Source organism: Chionomys nivalis, chromosome X, assembly GCF_950005125.1.
Source record: "Chionomys nivalis chromosome X, mChiNiv1.1, whole genome shotgun sequence".
Lineage (NCBI taxonomy): Eukaryota > Metazoa > Chordata > Mammalia > Rodentia > Cricetidae > Chionomys > Chionomys nivalis.
Genome location: NC_080112.1, coordinates 22,868,833 through 22,892,983, shown reverse-complemented (window position 1 = coordinate 22,892,983; position 24,151 = coordinate 22,868,833). Strand labels below are relative to the sequence as shown.

Sequence of the window (24,151 nt, the reverse complement as noted above, 5' to 3'; positions counted from 1 at the left end):
TTAGCGGACTTGAGCTATCACCCACAGGCAGTGTGGCACAGGAGAAGGGCTGCTGCTTCTGTGGGAGCTGGGGCCTTAGTCTGTGGAAGTGGGATTGAAAAAGAAGAAGGCAATGGGGAGAGGGAATCACGACTCTTTTTTTAAACCTTCTGGGCTAACTGTAACTTTGAGTCTGCAGGAAAAGAAATGGCATTCTTTCGAAGTAGACTAAAGCAGTGGTTTTTAAAACAAAGCAAGCAGAACTAGAACATCTGAATTTTTTAATCCTTCTTTACAGGTTACCTAGACCACTTTTGATTAAGAAAACTGTAGAAAGTTAGTAACTGCCAGGTGGTGGCACGTGTCAATTTTCCACCGAGTCCTGCTTTGCGGGGTATCTGAGTGCACTGCTCAGGGGCTCTGTTCAAACTTGCTGGAATGATTCATGGCAGATATTAGTCCACAGGTCACTTTTCCCCATATTTCTTTGTAAACTCTTCAGCATTCTTACAGAATTTTTTACGGTCCTTAGAGTGTTCTTCAGCTAGGTCAGCCAGGAGTGGGTGCTCAGGCTGGGGGTCGTTCACCAGTGCTATGAGGGACTGGATTACTTGGTCGGTTTTGGTGGCTGGCTTCCAGTTTTCAGCACTAATTACCGGCAGACATACCTGCCCCTTCTCATCAATGTTAGGGTGGTAGATCTTGGTTTTAAATGTGATCTTGGGTGGTTTGAATGGATACTCTGATTTCAATTTCAAAGTTGATTTCAATTCTGAAGGCCCCCTTATCATATGGAGGGTTGTCCTTCATCAGACTCCTGCTGGCCACCATCTTGGATCTGGTGCTCTCTATTTCGCTTTCTTATGGAGACCTATCTATCCCCCATGCCCCTAGTATCTTACTCTATATGTAATTTCTGTAGTTACACAGATTATAACTTGTTTATCATTGACTTAACAGTTAATATCCACATATAAGCGAATACATACAATATTTGCCTTTCTGTGTTTCTGTATTTGGATTACCTTACTCAGGATGATTTTTTTTTTCTAGTTTCATCCATTTACCAGTAAGTTTTGGGGGGAGGGTGGTTTTTCATAATAGGACTTCTCTGTGCAACAGCCTTGGCTGTCCTGGAACTCACTCTGTAGTCTAGGCTGACTTTGAACTCTCATATTGATCCATCTGCTTCTGCCTCCTGAGTGCTAGGATTAAAGGTGTGAGCCACCACACCTGGATATAGTTTCATTTAACAGTAACATTCCATTGTATAAATGTAGCACAATTTTATCCATTCTTTTTCTTGGGACATCCAAGCTGCTTCAGTTTCTGTGTATTATGAATAGAGAAACAATGAACAAGGTTGAGCACCTGTCCCTGAGACAGTATGAAGCATCCTTTGGGAATATGCCCAAGAGTAGTATAGCCAGATCTTGAGGTAGATTGATTCCTAACTTCCTAAGGAAAAGACACATTGATTTCAATAGTAGCTGTACAAGTTTGCACTTGTACTAGAATTGAATGAGTGTTCCCTTTATTCCACATCCTCACCTGCATGAGCTGTCTTTTGTTTTATTGATCTTAGCCTTGCTGAACGGTGAATGTTCAGTTTCTGTGAGGTGTAAAGCCTTCTGTTGTTTCTGTTGTGCTGATATTCAGCTTTAATCTGTGGTGGTCTGACAGGATGCAGGGGGTTATTTCAGTTTTCTTGTATCTGTTGAGACTTGCTTTGTGTCTGAGCATGTGGTCAGTTTTGAAGAAAGTTTGGTGAGGTGCTGACAAGAAGGTGTATTCTTTTGTCTTTGGTTGAAATGTTCTGTAAATATCTGTTAGATCTGTTTGGTTTATAACATCTGTTATATCCAGCATTTCTCTGTTTAGTGTTTTTTTCTGGATGACCTGCCCATTGGTGAGAAGTGCGGTATTGAAGTTTATTATTCACTATTAGTGTGTGAGGTTCAATGTGTAATTTAAGCTATAATAGTGTTTCTTTTACAAACTTGGGTGCCCTTGAGTTCGGCTCATAGATGTTAAGAACTGTTATGTCCTCTTGGTGGATTTTTCCTTTGATGGGTAAGTAGTGTCCTTCCTATCTCTTCAGATTAGTTTTGCTTTGAAGTCTATTTTGTCAGATATTCTATCAGCCTGTGTTATTTTTTACTGGGGTATTTAGACCAGTGATTTTGAGACATACCAATGAGCAGTGTTTGTTCATTCCTGTTATTTTGTTGTGGTGGTTTTTATGTGTGGTTCCCCTCTTTGGATTTGCTTGTTTGATATTGTTTATTCCTTGTGCTTTCTTGGGTGTGGTTGACCTCTTTAGCTTGAAGTTTTCCCTAATACTTCTGTAGGACTGGGTTTGTAGATAGATACTACTTAAATTTGGTTATATCATGGAATGTCTTATTTTCTACATTTATGGCGACTGAAAGTTTTGCTGGATATAGTAGCCTGGGCTTGAATCTGTGGTCTCTTAGAATCTGCAGCACATCTGTCCATGCCCTTCTGGCTTTTAGAGTCTCCGCTGAGATGTCAGGAATAATTCTAACAGGTCTGCCTTTATATGTTACTTGATCTTTTTCCATTCCAGCTTTTAATATTCCTTCTTTGTTCTTTGTTTAGTGTTTTGATTATTATGTGCTGAGTGGGCTTTTTTTTCTATTCCAGTCTATTTGGTGTTCTGTAAGTTTCTTGTACCCATATAGGCATATCCTTCTTAGGGTCAGGGAAATTTTCTTCTGTGATTTTGTTAAAATCATTTCCTGTTTGTTGACCTAGGTTTCTTCTCCTATTCCTGAAATAGACAATTTTAAAAGGAATTTTGAGATGAAATTAGAGGAAAAACAAGGCCCAAGAAAAAGAAATCATTAAATGAAAACTTTAGCCTGTTTTGAGATGGAGATAATTTTGTAAAAAATCAGAACAAGATAATATGAGTATAGCAGAATGCTGTTAGGAGTCGTCAAGACACTGCCATAGATCAGTGTCATGCACAGCCATCATCAGAGAAGCTTCCCCCTGCAGTTGATGGGAACAAATACAGAAACCATTCAGAGACCATTCATTTTTAAATCATTTTTTAATTTTTATTAAATATTTTTTCATTTGTTTTACCTACCAACCACAGTTTCCCCTCCCTCCTCTGCTCCTGTTCCCTTCCCCCTCCCCTGTCTCATTTACTCCCTATCCACTTGTTCTTCAGAAAGGAGGCAGGCCTCCTGTGGGAGTCCACAAAGGGTAGCACATCAAGTTGAGGCAGGACCAAGATCCTCCTCTTGTATTCAGGCTGGGTGAGGCAACCCAGCATGGGGAACAGGTTCTCAGAAGCCAGGTCAAGAGCCAGGGACAGGTCCTGATCTCACTGCTAGTCCCACAAACAGACCAAGCTACACAACTGTCACTTACAGGGAGAGGGCCTAAGTTGTTCCCATTCAAGCTCCCTAGCTGTTGGTGCAGAGACTGTTGAGTTTTCATGAGCTCAGGTCAGCTGTCCCTGTGGGTTCCTCTGTCATGTCCTTGACCCCCTGGCATAGACCATTCTTGACACAACATGACTAACATATGTGCACTCCCAGAGACTGGGGCAGCAGGCAAATCCCCTGCACAGTGATGAGAGGAAAGGGCCTCAAGCTCCACCCCTAACCCAGAAGCTAGCTCCAATCAATAACCACTCACAAGGGAAAGATGGCTTTCTCCAGTGGAGTTGCACTGGGGATACAAACCACACTTAGGGCCAGGCCCATGTCCAGCGGTAGATAGTCACCACAAAACAAACACAATGATATTTTGGGTGTTTGGGGATTTGTTTTGTTTTGTTTGTTTTGTGTTTTTGCTTTTGTTTTGTCTCACAGTGCTTTTTCTGGGCAAAAAAAAAAGCTATATGATGAATGATGGTTTCTGATTTTGTTTTTATGGGTTTTCTTTGCATGTGAATGTGTATCTAGCATCTGTATGTGCTGCTTGTGCTCTTTTTCTTTTGTTTGTGTATTTTGTCTTGTACTGGTTCGTTTCTATTTTATCTTATTTTGTTATCATTTTAGATGCTTGTTTGTTGTCTAATGAGAGGGAAAGAAAGACTGTGGATTTGGTTGTGTGGGAAGGATCTGGGTAAAGTTGGAGAAGGGGAACCATAATCAGAATATATTATATGAAAAACTCTATTTTCAATAAAAAGGGGAAATTTTTAAATTATATATTAAAATATGAAAAGTAATCTGAGAAAGAGACAAAAAAGAAATCAGTCAAGGGTCCCCTCCAAGTAAGTAAAAGGGATGCCTCTACCCTGAAGCTTACAGGGTAAAGAATAGATTAAAATATTTTCAGTGCAGAGAGTAAGGGTTAGGAACTCTGGGTGTGTGATGTTGGCATTGTACCTTTACAAGATAAATTTATAAATATGGGAACATTTTATGTTGACTTATGCCCTATTTTAATGTTTAAAATAGAAAGAATCATTCCAAAATAAGGATAGGAATTATCACAGATCCATAAAAAGCTATAAGACAAACCCGTATAAAATATTTTTTAATGAAATTGGGTAATGGCATTGCAAAAAAAAATTTAACATCAGAAAAGTAGGTACTTATGATACTCTCCTATAAATTAACTAGAAACTAGTGGTTATTTATGTGTCCCAAACCTATGAATGATTTGTGTTGATATTTTTCTTTTATAGATTTTCACATTTCATACAAATCTGATACGTTACTTATAAAATCAAAGAAAACACATTTTTAGAAAATACAGTTCCTGTGTTTCTTTGCTTTCCTAACTTAATTCCTGCCAGAGGCGTGCCAGTTGCTATTCCAGCCTCTCACGCTGCTTCTCTGCTGAAAAGAACAGATGTTCTTAAAGCCAGGGCTTATTCAAGATTCAGAAAGGTAAGCTGTCTGCTGCCATTGCTCCTTTGTACTCTTATCCGCAGTCTGACGCTAATAGGATTGTATAGAAGAAAGGATGGTAGTCACCTCCTACTGCTCTTACACACAAGCTCTATAGAGCTCTTTCTCTTATTGTTTGGAGGGAGCAGACTGTGTAAACCCTTAAGGACTGAAGCTCTAGTGTTTTTGCATGCATGCACAAATTTATGCATGAGAGAGAGGGGGTGAGAGGAGAGTGTGTGTGCGTGCATGCACACATGTGCACATGTGTATGTACGTGCACATGTGCACACACATGTATGCAATAGGAGCATAACCAGCTAAAGGGCCTGGATCTGTTTATAGTGTTCTCTACTTCTCTTGATTCCTTACCACTTATAATTCAGAGCATTAGGGTATATCTAATCTTGGAGATTATTCCATTCTTTCATCCTGCTGATGATAAAATTCATGTAAAGAAGGTGGCATAAGGGGCTGGAGAGATGGCTCAGTGGTTAAGAGCACTGACTGCTCTTCCAGAGGTCCTGAGTTCAATTCCCAGCACCCACATGGTGGCTCACAACCATCTGTAATGAGATCTGGCACCCTCCTCTGGCATGCGGGCATACATGGAAGCAGAATGTTGTATACATACTAAATAAATAAATCTTTTAAAAAAAGAAGGTGGCATAATCTGTCTAAATTAACACAGCTTCTTACTGATTCTGGGTTTTGTGTTGCCAAGGTCTTTCACTAAAGCAATCCCTCATAAGATATTTCGTTTTGTTCCTGCTTTATTGACACATGCCTATTTCAGATAAACATCTCTGATACATTAATTTCCCTAAATTAATGCTAATTTAAGGTCAACACTTAACCTCTTGTTAAAGAACTTTCATTCAGTCCAAAAGAACGAAATTATGTCATCTACATGAAAATGGATGAAACTGAAGAGCAACATGTAAAGAAAATAAGTGAGACGTAGAAAGAAAAATACTGCATCCTTCTTCTCACATATGGAAGGTAGACTTGTATGTGTGTGTAAGAGAGTATGTGTATGTGAGTGTGTGTGTGTAAGACATTGTAATGGTTTTAATGAAAATGGCTCACACAGCCTATATTTGAATGCTTGGTCCTCGGTTGATGGAACTGTTTGGAAAAGATTAGAATGTATGGCCTAATTAGAGAAAATATGTCACTGTTTCAGAAGCCCATGCTAGGACAAGTCTCTCTCTCTCTCTCCCTCTCTGCCTTTACTTGTGAATCAGTTGTAAGTTCTCAGCTACTGCTCCAGTACCATACCTGCCTGTTTGCTGTCATGCTTCCTGCCATGATAATGGACTAAATGTAATGATCTGTTCTGTCTCTTTAAGAGACAAGCCATGCCCACCCCCTCCCCCCTCTCCTCATCTGCTGAGACTTCAGCTTCCAGCCTGAGTTCCTTCCCTTTTCCATCTCCCTCTCAAAGAGGCAGCTTCTGCCTCTCCCCACTTCTCCCCTTCCCCTTCTGTCTCTTCCTTCTATCTCCCTCTCTCTCTTCTCTCTCTCCTCTTCCCCCCTTCTCCCTTACCCCTCCATGACCCGCAGAATAAATATCCAACCTCGCTCTGCATGGTTTGACTATCCATGTCTCTGTCTCTTGCCCCCACCCCTGCCGCGTGTCTCCCTGCCCTGGACCAGCCACTGCTCGGGGACCTGCAGCCATCCCTACCTGGGACTGGCTGCTCTCGGGACCCCCTGCCCACTGCTTGCTGCCACATGGCCCACTGCCTGCCACTGCCAGGGATCCTGCAGCATTTTTAATTTTCCCATTACACTAACCCTCTAAAACTGTAAGTAAATACTAGTTGAATGCTTCCTTTTATAAGTTGCCTTGATCATGGTTTCTCTTAATAGCAATAGAAAAGTTGTCAGGGACCACTTGGACAAAAAAAAAATACTGCTCGCCAGGGTAGAGGCATGGGGAACTAGAAATATAGTAAAGAATATGAAGATGCAAATGAAAATAATAAAATGGAAAAAGATATAGGATAGTATCAGAAGGGAATTCCAATGAGTACTGAAAACTCACCCACACTTAATTTCCAACTGTTTAAAATCCCCCTGACCCCAAAAGGTAGGAGTAAGTCAAAAGACTGCATTAACATGATACAAGGAAATGAACAGACCAACTGAAAGTTGCCTGCTACTTTCATAGTTAAACATTCTGTTGCTAAGACAGAACAAGTCACACTCACACACTAGACCAAAACTTTCTGTAGGCAAACCACTCCCTGGTGAATCCATTGTTATCTCCACAAAGGGAATTGGAACTTACTTGGATCTTTAGATTTTTGTTTGAGGTAGGAACAATCTGCTCAATTCAAGGAACACAAGGGCTGACAATTAACCACACCTGTTGACAATAACCTTGAGAGAGTAGAACTCTCGTTCCACACCTAGGTGGGACCTTTGTTTGAGGGAGAAGCACAATAACCTTGAAGGAACTAGAGGAAAGTTCCAACTCTCTGATCTTTGGTCAACGTGGAAACAGGCTCACATTTTCAGGCCTCCACAAAAAGTGACAGGAAAATAGGAGGAGGGCTGTTTGAGGGTAGAAAAGGGAGTACTGTCAGAGGCAACAAGAGAAGAGAATGGGAAGAAATGAAAGACAAATGTTGACTACATATAAATATACATATCACATAAAAGCGGAAACAGGACTATTTGGGGGAGGAAAAGAGCATAGGATGTGGAAAAGGGGAGAGGAGTGAACATGAGCAGAGTACAATGGCATACGTGAATACAATGTCATAATCAAACCTATCATACTGTTTGCTAGTTAAAACATTAATTTTCAAAGACAGGACTATAAAATAAACTATTATATTGAAACACTCATATTATTTAAAAATAATTTTGAAATGTGTCCTTTTGATACTATAACAGTGCATTAAATGAAATATCTATATAAGTTTATTGTCATGATTTTAAAGTCCTGGTAGGCATAAATTATAATTCAAATAACATTAATAGCTGCAATGTGAAATGGAAACCTCTGTGATTTCAATTACTGGCAATCTGATACTACTCTTTATTCTATGCCTTGTTTCCTATGGTTACCATGAAAGGGAAATTATATCTGTTTTATTGTTCCTCCATTACTACTGAAAATAATAATGTAATTTATTTTCCACCATTAGCCCTAAGAATTCTAAAATATGGAATACATTGAGTATACATGGACTTCAAGTTAAGATTCTCTTTAGAAAAGGAATATTCATTTTTCATGTGTAGGTCTATGATCCCGTGCCTCAAGCTAATGAGGAGTCAGATCCTTGGGAAGCTGCCATGCAGGATCCTAGAAACTGAGCCCATGTCCTCTGAGAGCATTAAGCACTCTTCACTGTTGAGCCATCTCTACAGTCCTTTAAAGCTTCTGTTTACATGGCCTTAATGAAATATTATTCGCATACCAGCATTCCACTTACAGTCTGTAATTCAATGGTTTTAGTATATTCTCAGATTTATGAATTTTAAATTTTATGATTTCAAATACAAACTCAGTACCTTTAAGTGATCTGATCTACCTTCTACCCTGCCAAGCAAGCACAGCAAAAACAAATAATGCTCTAGTTTCCCAGAGCATAGAATTCCATATTTTACAGGTGGAATCTCATTTTATAAATTTGCTTTTTCTTTATTTATGTGTGTATTTATCTGTATGATACATGTGTGGGTGCTCACAGAGGTCTCAGGAAAGGGTATAACTCCCGCTCCAGGGGATCTGACGCCATTTCCTTGCCTCTGTAACCACCTGCTGTCTTTGACAGTTTTGGTGAGCTGCCTGCTGTGGGCACAAGGAACCAAACTCAATGTCATTAGAAGAGCAGAATGCACTCCTAGCAGTTGAGTAACATGTTTAGACACAGAAGGGACCTCTTGAAGACATCCTTCCTGGATCATCTGTCTCTTCTGAGCCCAGATGAGACCTCTGTGCAAAAATGATCCTTAACCACTCAATCAAAAATACTCTACCACTCTAACAAACCAGGTCCACCACATTTTCCTGATTTATGTCCTTCGTGGCTTTTATAATCTCATATTATTCATTTATGACAAGCACCTGCACTTACTTACCAGGCCAGGGTCACCTGATACGACCGAGAGTAATGAAATGAGGCCAGGTTGGAGGGGACACAGCACAAATTAGGCTGTGACAATTTTATTGAGAGCAATCAGACTTTTTATAACTTTATCAGAAACAGAATATAATGGAAATTGCCGGGATCAATACAGTTCAAGTTGCCAGGATATAGTGAAGTTTTCAAGTCATACAGGGTACAGGAGATTAATGTCTAGAACCAATTGTCCTGTCAAGCCTTCTTGTTTCCTTGACTACTAAGGGAACTCACAGAGAAACACAAAGCAGCCTGAATGCTTCACTGCCCAAGGGAGTGCATCAGTCTCTCAGGAACAGGAAGGCACAATGTACCCCAGGAGGCACTGACTGTAACCTGAAAAAAACCTATAACACAAGTGAAATTACCTGGCGTGAGTGAGAAGAAAACATGGAAAACGCAACAAACCTGCTTAGGAGTTTATTAGAGGGGGCGTGTACAGGCCTGGAGAAGTCAGTATGCAGAGAGTGAGAGAGAGAGAGAGAGAGAGAGAGAGAGAGAGAGAGAGAGAGGAAGATGGCAGTCCAGCTTTTAAAAGCTGCTTAGTGCATACGCACAGGGGGTTGGTGGCATGGCTACATCATACACAGATGATGGGGCTCACGCACGCATGCAAGGGCTTAGCTGAGTCATACGTGGATGATGTAGTACATATCACACGTGGGTCACGTAGGGTTCTAGGGCCATTGGACACTTCTGTCTGAGGGTTTGTCCGCACATGCATGGCCCTAGAACCCAAAAGTGTTAGCCTTATTGTGGCTGAAATCATAACAACATGGCTCTCAAAATAGCGAGGCCTGGCAAACTCCATGGTTCCATTCAATTTACATATATATGGTAATATATTTACAAATCGACTATTGGCCTCGACCACCTGAATACAATCTCAAGAAACCCTTTTCCACATTATAGTCCTAGAATGAAGAACAATATGTGATATGTTGTTAAAGTATTCAGTAAATGTTCACAAAATGGATGGATCCATATGTAGGGTGTTGCTTCCGAGATGGCAAAAATCTGCAGCATGTAAAGCCAGGCTGTTAACTTTGGGAGAGGGAGAAGTAACGGGCTTAAGAGAGAAAGGCCCAGAGTTCAATCATCCTTGAGACACGCAGTCTGTCAACACTGAAACAATGGACCCAAGTAGCCAGGCAAAGCAAGGTATCCACTTGTATAGGTTTTGGGATAAAGGTCATGCATTTTGAGAAAGCAGGCTTACTTAATAACCAATGCTACGTGACCAAGGTTGGAGACTTAGTCTACATAATTTAGGCTATGTGACAGACATCACTTCTCTGGAAAGGGGAGTGGGGTTTGGCTAATATGTTACTCATGCAACGTGACAATAATCAGGCTGCCTTCTACCCCAAGATGGCAAGTTGTAGTCTGGGTCTGCTTCCACCTTTTTAAAAGCCCTATCTGCTTAGGGCCTGGGTTTTTTACTGAGGTCATTTAACTGAGGAAAAAGCAGGGGTAAATAAAAATGTAGTCTGCCTTCAGAAGCTCTGAACAATAAATCATAAATCCAGTGTTAATTTCCATACGACAATTGAGTTCTGACAGTAGGAATGGTACGGTGGCTCCGTGAAGCTGTTGGTATTTAGTAGCAGGGTGTTAGAATTTCGAGTACATCAGTTCACTATAGTGGGAGGCATCTTCCATAATTAGCAAGTCTGGCTTTGCTCCTTAAGTAAAAACAGTACTTCCTACATACTATGGCAAGTGAGGGGGGGCAGAAGGGAAACTTATTTGAATAGGGCTTGATTTTCCCAGCATTTAGACAACTATGTATTTTCAGGGAACTAAAACCATTGTTCAACTTCTAGAAGAAGCCCAGGCTCTTCTTTGCTAATTGTGTCGTATTATAGGAACCTTTTATTCTAATTAATTCTTCCAAAATAAATACCACGTGTCAAAAATATCGTAAAGTTTAATAAGTAATAAAAAATGTTCTAGTGACTTTAAATAGTTTTCCAGGCATATTTTAGTGGGCCATTTTATTATCTCTACAGGAAGGCAATCTGGATGGTATAGTGGTTTATAAGCATCTTGAGGACCTTGATGGAGATTCAAATTTTTAAATCTATTTTCTATATTTTGTATGAGGGATAAATTACATACCATAAATCAAATGCCAAGCACTGTACTTAACAGAGTTAAATAAAATGCAATCATGGTTCTTACACATAAGAACCCACTGAACAGCAGACTGTGTTTCTGAGTGGTCTAGTATGCGTCCATGCTTCCCTGCTCTAACTGTACAAGTCATCTCTCTGCACTTGTGTGCTAAGGAAGGGGGTTTCTTTACTGTCCTTATTTGACTGTTGCTCCAAGTAGAGAACTTTGATGCAAAGAGATTCCCAGGAATTGTTTTATTTTAAACTATGTACCTACCATTGCAACTAGGTGAAGCATTATGAACGTCTCAGTTTTCTAGAAAATATTATAAATCATTAGCATGCAACAGCTTGTAGAATACTTTAGGTATCCTCTACTCAAGTGGCAGCCCACATCCACCAACCTTTTTTTCATTTTATCCCTTAATATTAATGAAAATAGGGGTTTAATAATTCTCAGTCTACTCTATCTCCAAGCCAGGCCTAAGAATGAGAAGACCATACTAATTAATCTGCTATGTTATGTGACTGATTTCTCTCTTTCTCTCTATTTATATATAATATTAGAGTTCCTTACAGGCTACAGTCATTAATCCAACAATAGCTGGCTGGGAATAGGAAATCTAAGAATCCAGTAGTTGTTCATTTTAGTTGGTCTTCAGTATATGCTGGAGTCCCTAAGAATTAGGCTCTAAAGTCAATGAAGGAATGGACTTGCTAGCAAGACCAGAGCAAGCAGGCGAAGAACAAAAGCTTCCTTCCTCCATGTCGTTTATATAGACTTCCAGCCGAAGGTATGGCCCAGATTAAAGGGGGTTGTAAATGGACATTCATTGCCCAGACCCGAATAATCACACAGAAACTATATTAATTACAACACTGGTTGGCCTATTAGCTCAGGTTTCTTTTTAACTAATTCTTACATATTAAATCAATCCATTCTTGTTAATCTGTGTATCATCACAAGATTTTGGTCTACTGATAAGGTTTCAGCAGGTTCTTTTCCTTTGGCAACTACATGACATCTCCTTGACTCTCTATATATCTCTTCCAGCCTGACTATATTCTGTCATGCCATAAGCCAAAACAGCTTTATTCATTAATCAATAAAAGCAACACATATACAGAAGGACATCCCACATCAGTGGGTAAAGTGCTTTTCTCATGAAATCGTTAATCAGAGTTTCCTCTCAAACTGAATCTCAAGACAAGATGGACTCAGCACTGAGTTATGCTAATCATTGATGAGAGAGAGTTGGAGAGATGGATGAGTGGTTAAGATCACTTGTTTTCTTGCAGAGGATCCAGATTCAATTCCTGGCACCCACATAGCAGCTCAAAACTGTCCATAACTCCAGTTCTAGAGTTTCTGACACCCTCTTCTGGCATCTGTAAGCACCAGGCAAGCACATGGTACCCAGATATACATGTATGCAAAACACTCGTGTGTATTAAATACATCTAGAAGGAAAATACTGAAAGAATAACTAATAGCATTTTTCTTATATTATTTCATAAAATTGAAGATAGCTCATTATGAAAAGCCCTAGACAGATAAAAACATATCAGAAACAATACAGGAAAAGTAAACACAGCAGCAAGTTTCAAAAGATGGCTTCACTAATGGGGGGGCATTTACACATTGAAACCAATAGGGCTTGATCAGTTCCCACTCCTTATCTTGTTCTCCTTGAATGAGTCTAAAAAATAGATACAGGCTGTATACGGGTGTGTGTGTATGTGTGTTTCTATAAACGATGGCTATGTTATCAAAAGCAACCTATGAGTTCAAATCAATTTCCATTAAAATCCCAGGGGCATTCTTTGCAGAGATATAAAAAAAAATCCCAAAAATCAATATAGAGGTACAAAAGTCTTCAAATAACCAGGACAATCCTTAGCAGAAAGGGCACTTCTGGAGGCATCATGGTACCTGATCTTAAACTGAGAAGCCATAACAATCAAACCAGCATATGCTGGTCAAGTCACTGAATGTGAGGAGGTGCAGTAAGCAAACCCCTAAAATTGCCACTCTATAGTACAGTTAAGAGGAATGTTTTTATGTGAATAGTTGACAGAGAGAGAGAGAAACAGAGAGAGAGAGAGAGAGAACATCCAGAGGCATTTGGAAGAGTCTAGAACAGACAAAATAGAAAGCAGACTGAGAGAGAGCAGGGAGAACAGAGCAGCATGAGGACACTCTCACCATTATAAAGAGAACAGACAGATATCTGGGGAGATGAGAAGGGCCAGGGCCGAAGCTTTGAAAATGTATAACAAGTATTTGTGACTGAATGAGCCTGGAGTCTGCCATGGGCTTTAATATGCAACCATGAGTAGCCCATGTTCCTTCTACCAGGTGTAAGGGAAATGACTCCTTTTTGAAGATGGGAAATGGTTTCACAAGTCCCTGAGGAATGCTGGCTTTTATCTACCCACCAGAAATTTTTCAATAGTCCAACTTGAACTCATTCCGGGATAATTAGACTACCTGAGGCCTATATATGGACTGCCTGACCTAGCAGCCACAAACCAAACCTGTAGACCAGTGCAATAGAATGTAGGACTCAGAAAGAAAACCACATCATTTAAGCTACCTAAATTTTAACAAATGCATCTTAGGTTTTTTTTTAATTCTGGAAAAAAACACGATGACCAAAAGAATTTAGACAAAAAGGGTTTATTTCCACTTGTACTTGTGGTTCATCATGAAGGGACATCAGGGAAGACACTTGAGGTGGGAAACAATAGAGGCAGGAAGTGAATAAAGCAGAGGCCATGGAGGAGAGCTGCTTACTGCCCTGCTCCTCATCATTTGCTCAGCCTGCTTCCTTATACCACCCAGGACCACCTACCTACCTGCCGGTGGATAGTGCCACCCACAGTGGATTGAGCCTGTCATGTAAACCATCAATCAAGAAAATGCCCTATCAATCCATCTAGCAACAATCTGATGGAGGCATTTCCCAATTAAAGTTCCTCTTTCCAGACCACTCTAGCTTTTGTCAGTTTGTCAAAACCAAAACCTCTCCAGAAGAGTGAGAAAAACATACTCTAGAGAAAAGACAGCCTCTTTAACAAATGGTACCGGATCTTACTGTCAAGTTCTAGAGCGTTGGCAATAGCCTAGAATGCTTAGAGGTCTATGGGATTCCTTTGGCTAAGAACTCAAAAAGAGGTAACCAATTCCTGGTACTGGGACTTTTATTTATCAGCATGGGTATTTAGTCAGGGTATTGCCATCTCCTGTGCCCTCATTATAGAGTAACTCTATTAAAATTCTCTTTATTGAAAGCTTCTAGAATAGTAAGTTTCCATATGAGTTTTTCAAAAGGTCTGTAGTTTCAATTAATGCTTTCCATCCATGTTTCTTCCTCTATCCTGCCCTGCTGTTTCCCATTCCATTCAACACTTCTTGTTCTATTATATTATCACTGCACTCTATGCTCCCTCCCTTGAAAGATTCTCTTCTAGCCCATGGCCCCTTAGTAGTGAGCTAACTTCTTTTGAATATTCCAAATGAAATACAAATATCTAAAGAATCAAGGCTAACATCCACATGGGAGAGAAACTATGCAATGTTAACCCTCAATGATTGTTTCCAGTTCCGTTCATTTACCTGCTTGCTTCATGATTTCATTTTCTGCAAAGCTGGATAATATCTTATTGTGTAAATGCACTATAATTTTATGACATATTCTTCAGCTGCTGGAAATCTAGGATGTTTCCATTTCCTGGCTATTGTGAATAAGGCATCAATTAACATAGGAGAACAAGTGTCTATGTAGAAAGATAGAGAGTCCCTCTTACCAAAGACACCAAATACTTGAGTAAAGAACATGGAGAAATGAAGTTACTATTCACCTGGAAGCTTCATCTCTGCTGGCTAGTTTCATAGTGCCAGAAGGTGATGTTATGCATGCTACTGAGAAAAACAAATAGTTCCCCAATGACACCCGGCTGTGAAACCCATGAGCAGCAATAAAAACTGGCTTGACAAAATACCCAGGCTGGTGTGAAAGTGCCACAAATGGCATGCAGGTAACAAACCACTTTCTGATCTTTTGTGGTCCTAAGACCTGTTTCATGAGAGAGAGCACCAGCAAGGAACTCAGGACCGCGAGGGGTGCACCCACACACTGAGACAATGGGTATGTTCTATCGGGAACTCACCAAGGCCAGCTGAACTGGGTCTAAAAAAGGCATGGGATAAAACCGGACTCGCTGAACATAGCGGACAATGAGGGCTGCTGAGAAGTCAAGAACAATGGCACTGGGTTTTGATCCTACTGCACGCACTGGCTTTGTGGGAGCCTAGGCTGTTTGGATGCTGACCTTACTAGACCTGGAAGGAGGTGGGAGATCCTTGGACTTCCCACAAGACAGGGAACCCTGACTGCTCTTCGGGCCGCTGATGGAGGGGGAGTTTATTGGGGGAGGGGGAGGGAAATGGGAGATGGTGGCAGGGAGGAGGCAGAAATCTATAATAAATAAATAAATAAATAGAATCATTAATAAAGAAATGGTTCATTTTGGGAAATATTTTTGCTAAACTATGTAGTGGTATAATTGCTTCATTTTTTCTACCAATGCATTTTGTTTGCTGCGCTTAAAAAATATTGTTTAAAGGACTGGGGATAAAGCTAAATGTTACTTGTCTGGCATGTGGAAAGCCCTGGGTTGATCCCGTGGACTGTTTCAAAAAAATGAAGACAGGAAAAAATAAAAAAGAGAAAAAGGAGGAAGGAGAGAGGGAGAGAGAGAGGGAGAGAGAGATAGAAAGAGAGAGAGAAAATGAAAACGATTTGTGAAGAAAGCTGTAATTCTCCAATCCTATATTTATCAAATAAATCCTATATTTATCAAATAAATACATTTGAAGAGCCAAAAAAAAAAAAGACCTGCTTCATGAAATGAAACTCCTTCCTGTGCTGTTAACGGGCCAAGAAGCTGAGGCAAGACAGGCCCTAAGGAAGAACCTACTGCGATTATTATGCTAAATGGATATAGTATTAAACCAAATTCTAATGAATTATTGCTATACCCATAGTTCAATGCAGCTCTCAACCACCAGCAGAGAAGTTTCTTCTTGAAGTAGGTGCGAATTAACACAGAGACCCACAACTATATGAAAATAAGAGCCAGATGTGGAAATTTGCATCACACCCCTTCCTACCGAGCCTCCAGTGTTGATTACGCATAACTGTCAATTAGAATCATTCTCAGATTGTAAAGAACGTAGGAGAGCAAAGTTTTAAAACCAAACACAAAAATGTCACTAATCATATAACAATGGTACAGGGTGGGTAATTTGGGTAATTTTTGTTGTCAGCAATAATGAGTCTATATATCAGTGACATATTATCAAAGGCTATTCACCCAAGCTACCCTTTATGCTTTAAAATTTGCATAATCTTAACCATCGCTTTATTGTAAGTGTTGCTTTGAATTTGCTGGATACCCAGAATATTAAGGATGAGTTGAAGGGACTAGAGAGATGCCTTAGTAGCTAAGTGTGTTTGCTAGGCTTACAGAGGACCTGGACTCATCCCATCACCCTCACATGACTCACAAATCCTGTAAATCCAGCTCCTGGGAACCCAACACAACCTCTTGACCTCATGTGCAAGCATGACTCTCATATACATAAAATAAAAACAAATTGAAGATTTATCAGCCTTTTAATGCAAACTTTATGGGAAATTGCATACTATCAAAGTGTATTAAAAAGGGGAAACAGGAAAATAGAGAGATTTCGCAGCAGGTAAGAGTACTGCCTGACTGCTCTTTCAGAGGACCCAGGTTCAATTCCCAGTACCCACATGGTGGCTCACAACTGTCTGTAACTCCAGCTCCAGGGGAGCTGACACCCTTCTCTGGCCTTCATGTGCAATACACACATGACAAATAAACATGCATTTCATCAAAACACAAAGATATGACCAATAGTGCATGCTAAACAAGCAGTCAGGCATAACAACTGTAAATATAATGCTATATATAGGAAGTTAATTATCTTCTAGAAATTTGTAGTGATGTACTGGCTACCTGTATGTTCTCAGGGTGTTTATTTTATTCAATAATAAAATTATCAGATTCCAAGTTTGTGAATTGTTATTTCTTCTAGGTCCCTTTTCTTATTTTGTAATCAATGAGAGGTCTGAAGGGCAGTTTACATCTATTTCCTGATGACCTATTCTTCATGTAGAGAATAAGGAGCTAAAGGAATGAATATAGAATTAATAAAGTGATCACACTATTATCCCATCAACACAATAAAGAATGTGGAAGTGTAAGAGTTTTGTTCATTGCCTTTTTCTTCCCAATAAGTTAGCTGACATTTATCAGCTTGCTTGTTTATTAGAGGTAAGCAGACGACTGAGCACACTGGATGTTTCTGTGTTGTTTGCCCCTTTAACCTCTGAAAGCTTCCACAGCTTTTCCCATAATTAATCCTACCAAAAGCCCCTCAGTCCAAAAGAGGCCCTCCAAGGTACCCCCTGCCGGGTACAACTACCCAGGCAAACAGCAGACGAAGCAAGGGAAGAGTTCAGAGGAGACATTTGCAAGTCTCTGCAGGGAGCCAAGGCAGTGGAAAGGCAAAGCACTTACCTATCCAATGGCTTCCCTGCTGCGGCACTTGGCAGGAGGGTACCAAGCAGGGGCCAGCACTGAAGGGCAAACTAGAATTAATTATCATTTCAGTTCACTTAATTAGGCCTCTTTTCAGCTGGGTCAGAAATCCCAATTTCTTTGCCATTAGAAATTTGTCTTCTCCCTTGGATATGCACAGAGATTTTTTAGTAGCATGAACAAGAAAAAAAAATCAATCTTCATAAGCCATCTCAAATGTTGTCCAAACGCTTTAAAGTTTTTTTTTTAATTAACTTTCAGTCTACGGTAACACGTCAGATAAATCTACTAAATGAAAGTTGTGGAAGGACATGAGTTTGGACCTGAGATTTATATTTATTACAATAGCTTCCAGGCTATGGTCCAGACAGTTCAACAATGGCTGTGCACCAATGGAAAGTTCAAGAATCCAACCAATAATTGTTATGAGGCTGGATGTCTCAGTTAGTCTGCAGTATATGCCAGAACCCTGAAGTAGGCTCTATGTCGGGAGTCACCCCAAAAAGGTGGCTCCTGCCAGGTCTAATGCTGGTGAAAGGGTGGACTTGCTAGCAAGGCAAAGAGCAAAGTTTTCTTCTCCTATGTCCTTTATATAAACTGCCAGCAGAAGGTGTGGCCGACATTGAAGGTATGTTATCACACCTCAAAGATCCAGATGAGAAGTATATCTTCCTACTTCAAATAATTTAATTAAGAAAAAAACACCACACAGGTGTGCCCAGAAAGTTGAGTTTAGTTCATTCCAGATGTAGTCAAGTTGACAACCAAGAATAGCCTTCACAGTAAGGTGGATTGAATAAGCCATATAAGTTATTTTATATGCTTCTCTTCTGTTTTGGATTTTCGAGACAGGGTTTCTCCGTAGCTTTTGGTTCCTGTCCTGGAACTAGCTCTTGTAGACCAGGCTGGCCTCGAACTCACAGAGATCTGCCTGCCTCCGTCTCCCGAGTGCTGGGATTAAAGGCATGTGCCACCACCACCCGGCACTTCTGTTTTCTTATAAATGATATCGAATCATATATCTTACTTAAGGTTTCTATTGCTGTGAAGCGACAACCTGACCATGGCAACTCTTATAAAGGAAGATATTTAATTGAGGTTGCTTACATTTCAGGAGTCTGTTATCATTGTGGTAAGAAGTGTGGCAGATAAGATGCAGGCAGATATGGTGCTAGAGAAGGAGCTGAAAGTTCTACATCTGGATCTGAAGGCAGCGAAAAGAGACTGTGTTACACACTGGGCATAGCTTGAACATATATCAGACCTCAAAACCTGCCCCCACAGCATTGTTTGTTATAGCTAGAATCTGGAAACAACCTAAATGCCCTTCGACCAAAGAATGGATAAGGAAAATGTGGTACATTTATACAATGGAGTACTACACAGCAGAAAAAGATAACGACATTTTAAATTTGGAAGGCAAGTGGATAAAAAAAAAAGAGAGAGAGAAGGTTTTAAAGATTCAGATATTGGGCTAGAAAGATAGCTTTGTGTGTAAAAACACTATCTGCTTTTCCAGAGGACCGGGTTTACTTGCTTGCCCCTGTGTAGCACAGGTCACAATCACATGTAACCCCAGCTCCATGGTATCCAGTACCCTCTTCTGGTCTCTATGGGCACCTGTACACATGTGCATTTACACGCATATACATAAATAAAAACTGTATTATTCATTTATTTTTTATTTTATTACTTTAAAACAAATACCAACCCACTTATTTCCTCCACACACCCTCACCCCAGCTCTTCCAATCCTAAGAGAGGGCAAGGCACCCTGCCCTGTGGAAAGTCCAAGGCCCTCCCTACTATATCTAGGTTGATCAAGGTATACATCCAAAGAGAATAGGATCCCAAAAAGCCAGTACATGCTGTAGAGAATAATCCCAGTGCCACTGTCAGTGGCCCCTCAGTCTGCCCCAACTGTCAACCACATTCAGAGGGACTAGTTTGATCCCATGCTCGTTCACTCCCAGTCCAGTTGGAGTTGGTGAGCTCCCATTAGCTCGGGCAAACTGTCTCAGTAGATGAACCCCTCATGATCTTGACCTCTTTGCTCATACTCTCACTCCTTCCACTCTTCAACTGGACCTTGGGAGCTCAGTTCAGTGCTCTGATGTGGGTCTCTGCCTCTGTTTCCATCAGTTGTTGGACAAAGGTTCTATGGTGATATTTAAGATAATCATCAGTCTGATTACAGGGCAAGGCCAGTTCAGGCACCCTCTCCTCTGTTGCTTAGGGTCTTAGCTGGGGTCATTCTTACCAATTCCTGGGAATTTTTCTAGAGCCAGGTTTCTTGTTAACCCCATAATGGCTCCCTCAATCAAGATATCTTTTTCCTTGCTCTCATATCTGTCCTTCCTCCACCTCATCTATCCCATTCCCTCAAGTTCTCCTCAACCCTTTCCTTCTCCCCTTTTTTTTCTAGCCACTTACCCCATGCTCACAATTTTCTCAGATCTTGTCAGTTTCCAATTAGCATGTGGGTCCATATATGCTTTTCTTTGGGTTCACCTTATTATTTAGCTTCTCTAGGATCATGAACTATAGGCTCAATGTCCTTTGTTTATGGCTAGAATCCGCTTATGAGTGAGCACATAGCATATTCATTTTTTTGGCTCTGGGTTACCTCACTCAGGATACTGTTTTCTAATCCCATTCATTTGATGCAAAATTCAAGATGTCATTGTTTTTTACTGCTGAGTAGTACTCTAATATGTAAATGTGCCACACTTTCTTTATCCATTCTTCAGTTGAATTAGGTTGTTTCCAGGTTCTGGCTAGGACAAACAATGCTGCTATGAACAATAGTTGAACAAATGCTTCTGTAGTATGATTGAGTATCTTTTGGGTATGTTCCCAAGAGTGAAATTGCTGGATCCTGAGGTAGGTTGATGCCCAATTTTCTGAGAAACCACCACACTGATTTCCAAAGTGGTTGCACAAGTTTGCATTCCCACCAACAATGGATAAGTGTTCCCCTTACTCCATATCCTCTCCAACATAGGCTATCATTGATAATTTTTGATCTTAGTCATTCTGACAGGTGTAAGACAGGGTCTCAGAGTTGTTTTGATTTGCATTTCCTTGATTGCTAAGGAAGTTGAACATGTCCTTAAGTATCTTTTGGCCATTTGAACTTCTTCTGTTAAGAATTGTCTATTTAGTTCAGTACACCATTTTGTAATTGGGTTATTTAGAATTTTAATGTTTAACTTCTTGAGTTCTTTATATATTTATATTTTTATTTATGTATTTGGGAGATTTGTCTGATGTGGGGTTGGTGAAGATCTTTTCCCATTCAGTAGGCTGCTTTTTTTGTCTTATTGACTCTGTGTCCTTTGTTTACAGAAGCTTCTCGGTTTTAGGAGGTCCCATTTATTTATTGTTGCTCTTATTGTCTGTGCTACTGGGGTTATATTTAGGAAGTGGTCTCCTGTGCCTTTGCATTGAAGGCTACATCCCACTTTCTCCTCTATCATGTTCAGTGTGATTGGATTTATATTGAGGTCTTTAATCCATTTGAACTTGAGTTTTATGTGTGGCGATAGATAAGGATCTATGCTGTGTTTCAGGGTTCCTGGTACCTCACAGGTGAACAGGTGGGTTTGGGGACAGGGTGGGTTGGTGAATATCCCAGCTGCATGAAAACTCCCTGCTGGCTGGCTATAAAAGCCAAGGAAGCTGGGGAGGGGCCCCTGGGTTTGGTACCACTGGGAAGGTCCCAGAAAGTGGGACATCTAGCTGTCCGGCCCTGTGGCCACTGACTCACCTCTTAGGTCCCCTAAGTATTGGAGCAAGCTGTATTTCAGGGTTCTGTGTACCTTGCAGGTGAATAGGCCTATTAATTTATTTTTAATTATATAACTTATAATATAATTTAAATTTAAAATAAATTTGGATGCCCGAGACTGGTACTGAAATCCATTAAATCAGAAAAAGTATTCAGGGTATGGGCTATGGATTCTCCAAGCAGTAGCAAGTTTATTTTTATTTTTGTTTTATACTTTTATTTTGAGTTTATTTTTAACATTTTATTACATTTATTTACTTACTCATTACTCTTTGAAAGTCTTATACATATTTACAGTATATCTTGATAATATCTCCCACTCCTTCTCTTCTAACACTCCTCTATACTCTTTCCAACACAAGCTTAGGTCCTCTATTATTTTTAATACAGATATATATTAAGTGCTTCTTAGATAATTGTAACTTTTCTAAAACTTTTTTTACCACTACATATATTTTCCAAAAATTTGCCATTACAAAAATTACATAAGCTTGCCTTGAATATAAATTTCTATTTTATTTTTCTGGGTGTTCTGACTTGGTAGATTCAAATGGGAGCTGCCAAGTCCCAGTTTTAACAAACACAACTGGTCATTCACAACTGGTGAGGGAAGGTTTGAGGAACACCACAGGATGCTACATTTTCTCCTAGTACCTATCCTACACATGTTCCAAAAAAAAAACTTTATTTGTACAAAAGAAAGTAGCTAAAACTATTCTGAGATGTTTGTCAAAAAGCAGATTTACTTTCTTCTAAATAAATGTTCAAAATATCGCCAGTTCATCCCGTATCAGAATTTCCTGTACTGGATAGTCTATTCTTGGAAATCAACAAATCTTCCAGCCATCTTAAGCTCTTTCTGTCATATACCAATGATTGTGGCTAGTAGAAGTTTGTCTTCCTCTGGTAGCCTATCTATACCAGTGTTAAAAGAAACAGGGGTGGCTTCTTGTTCCAGTTCATCCTCTTTCTTTTCTGTATAAGCACGTAACAAATGCATCAAAGAATGAAGCTTTAATATTTGCTTCATTCTAAAAGAGATATCTTAAACTCAAAAGTCTTTAATAGTGGGACAGCTAAATGTGCAGACTTTTCATTGGATGATATAATAGGGAATTGTCATCTGAAAACTCTGTTTTCACATTCCAAATGTTTTAAATAATCATAAACCTATGGGAAAATACATTTGGAAGCCTTTCCTGGTCTCAAAGAATGGAAGCCATTCTGTGGCCTGTAGAATGGAAGAGTCTTTTTGAAGATGGCTATGACCTTACAATGAGTATAATCTCAATACATCTGATTGATAGCAGACATTTGATTTTGTCTTTTCATCTTTTAAGGCAATCATTATGGTGGTTTGAATGAAAGTGACCCCCTTAAGCCCATAGGGAATGGTACTATTAGGAGGTGTGGCCTCACTGGAATAAGTGTGACCTTGTGGGAGCAAGTGTGTCACTGGGGGTGGGTGGGCTTGGATGTTTCATAAGCTCAAGTCATGCCCAGTGGCTCTCTCTTCCTGCTGCCTGCTAATCCAGCTGTAAAACTCTCAGTTCCTTCTCCAGCACTATGTCTGCCTGCATGCTGCCATGTTTCACACCATGATGATAATGGACTAAACCTCTGAACTGCAAGACAGTTAATCCAGTAATCCAGTTAAATGTTTTCTTTTGTAAGAATTGATGTAGTCATGGTTTCTCTTCACAGCAATAGAAACCCTTACTAAGACAGAACTTGGTACCAGAAGTGGGGTATTACTGTGATAGGCCTGACCATGATTTTATTTGGAGGAATATGGACTTTAGAACCTTTTATTAGAAAAGCAGTAGAATATTTAGGTGGGACTTGATGGGCCATCCTAGTAGAAACATGAAAGTCAGTGGTGCTTTGAACTGTGGGGGCCTAGCTCAAAAGGTTTCAGAGGAGGAGAATGTCAATATGTGGCCTAGAAGCTCTTCTTGTGATATTTTGGCAAAGAATGTGACTGGGTTTGAGCTTGTCCACAAAAGTCTGCTGAGGCTAAATTGAAGAGTTTTTGATTAATTGCATTGACATAGGAAATCAGAGAACAGCCTAGAATTGACTATGTCCTGTGGTTACCAGTGTTCACTTTTATGTGGATCTTTAGTAAAAAGGAGCAAGCTGATCAAGTAAAAATACAAAATGTACAATTGGAAGAGACCAAGAAGCTTAAAGAAAAATGATGCTTAGTGTAATAAAGGGAGTAGTGACCTCAGAGCAAGACTCCACCCAGCTAAGCTTCCAACTTACTGAAGGCAGAGGGTGACACATCTCTGAGTTCAAGGTCCACATGGTCTACAGAGTAAATTCCAGAATAGCCAAGCTTAGGTAATGAAGGGAAGCATTAAAAACAGAAAGCTTGTGAAAAATATAAGTGAACAAGGAGGGGGTATGTTCCAACCCCAGCAAGCAGCAGAACTTGACACATGTAAAACTCTCAGCTCCTTCTCATGATCTCAGCCACATGATGCTGGCTTTAGAGTCAAGGACAGAAGAAATAGGTTATGAAATCTCTCTCCATGGCTAAGGAAAGCTACTGAGGCCAGGCATATGTCAAGGATGTCCCTGCATGCAGACCTAGAGAGGCCATTTCAT

The 24,151-nt window shown here is 40.0% G+C and overlaps 1 protein-coding gene across 1 annotated transcript; it reads right to left on the bottom strand.

Annotated features, from left to right (window-relative positions):
* Positions 1-432: 432 nt before the first annotated feature.
* Positions 433-770, bottom strand: LOC130867989 (ubiquitin-conjugating enzyme E2 L3-like). The gene has a single exon (XM_057760223.1). The coding sequence runs from the start codon at positions 768-770 to the stop codon at positions 447-449; it is 324 nt and encodes a 107-aa protein (XP_057616206.1). The 3' UTR covers positions 433-446.
* Positions 771-24,151: the final 23,381 nt, after the last annotated feature.

What these genes read in the sequence shown, in the direction of transcription:
- LOC130867989 (XM_057760223.1), bottom strand. Translation starts at nt 770, where the DNA reads ATGATAAGGGGGCCTTCAGAATTGAAATCAACTTTGAAATTGAAATCA.